The sequence below is a fragment of the Helianthus annuus genome, chromosome 14 (genome assembly GCF_002127325.2).
Source record: "Helianthus annuus cultivar XRQ/B chromosome 14, HanXRQr2.0-SUNRISE, whole genome shotgun sequence".
NCBI lineage: Eukaryota > Viridiplantae > Streptophyta > Magnoliopsida > Asterales > Asteraceae > Helianthus > Helianthus annuus.
This window is the reverse complement of record NC_035446.2, coordinates 59,280,616-59,285,186: the sequence shown is the minus strand read 5'-3', so window position 1 is coordinate 59,285,186 and position 4,571 is coordinate 59,280,616. Positions and strand designations below refer to the sequence as shown.

General features: G+C 38.9%; 1 protein-coding gene across 1 annotated transcript; it reads left to right on the top strand.

Moving 5' to 3' along the window:
* Positions 1–1,333: 1,333 nt before the first annotated feature.
* Positions 1,334–2,632, top strand: LOC110905406 (E3 ubiquitin-protein ligase PUB23). The gene has a single exon (XM_022151179.2). It carries the CDS (start codon positions 1,388–1,390, stop codon positions 2,630–2,632), a length of 1,245 nt encoding a protein of 414 aa, XP_022006871.1. The 5' UTR covers positions 1,334–1,387.
* The last annotated feature ends 1,939 nt before the right edge of the window (positions 2,633–4,571 follow it).

The window sequence follows — 4,571 nt, the reverse complement described above, 5'->3', positions numbered from 1 at the left end:
ACTAACAAATTGACCCCTCCATCCTCCTCGACCCATGGAGAAGAGAAAAATATATCACGGATCTTTAAGAGGTTAATAGGATTCATATCAATCAAGCTAAACTATCAAGATAGTCGCGATCGATTACAGACTTACTGAGCAATCAAGAACCGGATAGAACACGAAAAACACTGGAAGAATAACAAAGAAGCCTAACAACGATCAGACCCAAACTCCGCTAACAATACTCGTACCGTACAGCTGGAAAAAAAATCACCTGTACGATCACAAGAATGTTACACAGTGCCGGAGAAAGATCGGATAGGACAGAAGAGACTGTTCCGTTTCAAGAGAGCATGGCTATGACGATTGGTGAAACAAAAAAACATTTCACATTATTATGATTTTGTTTTCCTTTATTGTATCACATCAAAGTTAGGATTTCCATTTCTGTGTGCGGTGTGGATCTGAGTTATTTTTCCAAATATAAGAAAACCTTCATTGCTAATCACTGCTAAAATATATATACCTGATTTGCTTACTTGTTAGTATCGTTCTGTGCCATATTGACTACTCCGCAAAGTCAAATATATCTTACCACAAAATGAATTATTATTATCACCGATGGATGGTCTGATTCGTGAAAACAATGTTTCGTCCAGTGCCGAAGCGTGAGAATTTCCACCGGGGGATCGGAAGTCACCGGATCTAAAAATTTTATATAAGTAAATTTTATTTTTATAAAACCGGGCGGTTGAAAACGTATATACCTAAAAAAATTCTATACGAAACATACATAAATAACACTACTGAGCGAAAAGTTCGAAGGGTCGGGCGTCCCCACTCCCCACCCCTTGAAAGCTACGCCACTGGTGTCGTAGGTGAAGGTCTGTAGTGAAAGAATTGCACTGGTGATAAAATCATGTTGTGCGCAATTTAATTTCTGACTGATGACCGACGAGTTTCAGAAAGTATACGTTATTAATTAAATCAAATCTTGAAATTATATACTTTGAAACATGTAATAAATATATTCAAAGTTCAAACCCATTAAATTGATCCATTTTGGATCCTGAGTTAAAAATGACTAACAACCGTTGACCTTCTTCCACTTGATCAAGTTGAAACTTCAATACAAGACTTTTCTTTGTTTATTTTGTTTATCTGACACTGACCACCGTTTTCAGAAAGTTTATTAGGGTTTGACTGATACATGTTTTACATACAATTATCTAGAACATTTCAAACTTTGCAGCCACCATTTTTCATTGAATTCAAACTTTCAAACCCTCATGCATGTATATTAATTCTTTTTTTCACCATTAAATCTCTGAATATAAACAAACAACAGGTACTCTCTCTTTCCAAAATTCAAAATATTTTTGTTTCAACTTTCAATATCCATAAAATGGAAGATGATATGGTGGAAGTACCCCGTTTCTTCATCTGTCCTATTTCACTTCAGATCATGAAAGATCCAGTTACCGCGGTCACCGGTATAACATACGACCGGGACAGCATAGAACACTGGCTGTCCACGGCGGAGGTGGCCCAGTGTCCAGTAACCAAGCAGTCGTTAACCAAAGATTCCGACTTGACCCCGAACCACACACTTCGTCGGCTCATCCAAGCATGGTGTGTCACCAATGCTAGCTATGGTGTTGATCGAATCCCAACCCCAAAATCAGTTGTAACTAAATCACATGTTATGAAACTTCTGCGTAACCTAAAGTCACCAGAGTTGTATCTCATCTCGCTAAACGCGTTACATTTGATCGCGAGCGAGAATCAGAAGAACCGACAGTGCCTTATCGAGTCAGGCACTACTGGTGCAATGATTTCTTTCATAACGAAGTTATGCAAAGAAACTAGCACCAGAAAGGTTGTTGGCCTCGGTCAGGCACTCAGTATTCTCCATCTTACTTGGCAAAATGTCCCGGAGAAAAAAAAATCAGCGGAATTTAAACAAGACCATGATCAGTTTATTGATTCTTTACTATGGGTTTTAGCGTCCGACAACATGATCGAAGACGATGTTGTTGTCGAGGTCCAAACTCGAGCCATCTCGGTGCTCGGAATGGTCATGGAAGTATCAAGTACAAGTGTTTTAGAGAGACTAAAGTTTGAGTTTTTTAAGCAAACAGTGAATGTTATAAGGAAAAGAACATCACCACAAGCGGTGAAAGCGGCCCTACGAATGCTAATCGACGTATGCCCATGGGGAAGGAACCGGATGAAGATTGTAGAAGCTGGGGCGGTTTTCGAACTAGTCGAGCTAGAGTTAAACGGGCTTGAAAAGAATGTGTCCGAGATAGTATTCGGGCTATTGGCTCAGTTGTGTTCATGTGCTGATGGGAGAGCACAGTTGCTAAAGCATGCATGTGGTATTGCAATGGTGGCTAAGAGAATGTTTAGGGTTTCACCCGGAACCGATGATCGGGCAGTTCACATACTTCTTTTGATTGGAAGGTTTTCGGCTACAGATGAAGTTGTGGCCGAGTTGTTGCGAGTTGGGGCCGTGTCGAAGCTGTGTATGGTGCTTCAAGTGGACTATGCACCTTATATAAAGAAAAAAGCAAGAGAAATCTTAAGGTTGCATTCTAATGTATGGAATAATTCTCCATGTATGCCTATTTATATCCAAACTAAGTAAAAAAGTTTTGTTTGTAGATTGAAATGTATATGGTATAAACAAACTGAAACTCACATAAGTTGTTAAAATCATGTCCTGTGGGTAGTGGACAATCTATGCATGTGACATCGGTCGTGGTTCTTTTATTTGATTAAGCTTTCTGTTTTTTTAATCTTTACTTTGAAAGGATGTTCCAAATTAAACTTATGTGAGCAAAGCTGCTTGGAAAAAAAAAACACATAACATGAAAACATTAATAAGTTAAATGATTACTATTCCTATTCCAATTTATGATTCAAGTTCATTTTATTATTTTTATGCAAAGGATTAATTCATTCTTTGATTCTAACAATTACTCTTCATAATTTGTCTTCTTTTAAATTTTACTAAGCAAGCTAAACTGAATACATCTTTCATCACAAACAGTGGCGGACTTACATACTAGCCAAGGAGGCGGACATGGCCGGCCCTGGGTATGGGCGGGGAGGACCACCGGTCAGGGTCCGATATTTCGAGGGGCACGTTTTCTATAAAAAAATCCCGATATGTATATTTAAAATATATTTTTAATCGGGTACATCCATACAAACACCAACATAGCCCCCCCTTACAAAACTATTCTTATGGTTTAGATTAGTTATTAACCCCTTTGGCATTAGGTTTAGACCTTTAGTGAGCCAAATACCCAATTTCGTTAAGGCCTAAGGGCACATTTTTTCGAGCTCGAACAGGGTACACGAATTCTCAGGGCCAACCCTAGAGGCGGACACCCCTTTAAAACAAGAAATTCGATGTAATTTGTAGGCAAAAATCTCGATCGCCTCCCTTAAAAGTTGAGATAAACCCCCGGATCGCCCTCTCGGAAAATAAATTATGTGTCCGCCACGGGTTATAAAGATGCTCTAAATAAGTAGAATCCAAAATAAATAATTACCATAATTAGAGGGGTGGGGTGGTCACTAGTGATAGAATTCCATCACCTACAAGCACCCAATCAAGTTTCGCCATGTCATCAACCATTTTTCCATCACTCACAACCTTTTTTGGTGGCAATGGTCATCACTCACAACACCCAACAATAAACCCCCACACCCCCTTACATCCATTTATCACTCACACCCCATAACGCGTTGAAATTATCACGGAATCTACAATATCACACGTGAAAAAGTTGGTGGCGGTGGGAATTTTTGTTTTCCACGCGTTGAAAACGGGTATCAAGCAACTATAACGTTGACACCCCCACCTCTCTTAAACATGTAAATTTGAGTATATCAGCAGCATCTAGGGGTGTGAATTTCTGACATGACCCGAAAACCCGACACGAACCTAACACGAAATTCGTGGGTTTAGGTTTAGTCTAAACGGGTTCGGGTCAGTTTCAGGTTAAACCCGTGAACCCGTTTAGGTTAACGGGTCGGGTTCGGGTCAACCAGGTCGGGTTGGCGGGTTGACCCGTTTAACACATTTAAACTATATTATATGTTTTTACAATATATTTTATGTCATAAATTAAATGGGGTGTGTATTTTATGCCATGATTATAACTTAAAAAGAAAAATTAACATAGATTTTATAATTTAAATTAGAGATTAAATATACATTTGTGTTTTTTAAGTAAATTTTAAATTTAATATATTAATTTCAGAAAAAATAAAAAAAAAAATCGGGTTGAACGGGTCGTGTTCGGGTCAACCCACGAAACTTCGGGTCGTGTTCGGGTTATTATGTATGATACCATTTCGGGTTCGGGTCGGGTTCGGGTTTGTGTAAAATTTTCGGGTTCGAGTCGGGTTAAACCCGCCAACCCACGAACACGACCCGTTTTGCACCCCTAGCAGCATCCCACACACAAAAAACTTTTTTATTAAAAAAAGAAAAAGAAAAAAAAAAGCCTAACATACAAAATCTGACTTCTATTACCTTGGTGAGCCCTAAGCATTACCTAAAAAAGCCCTAG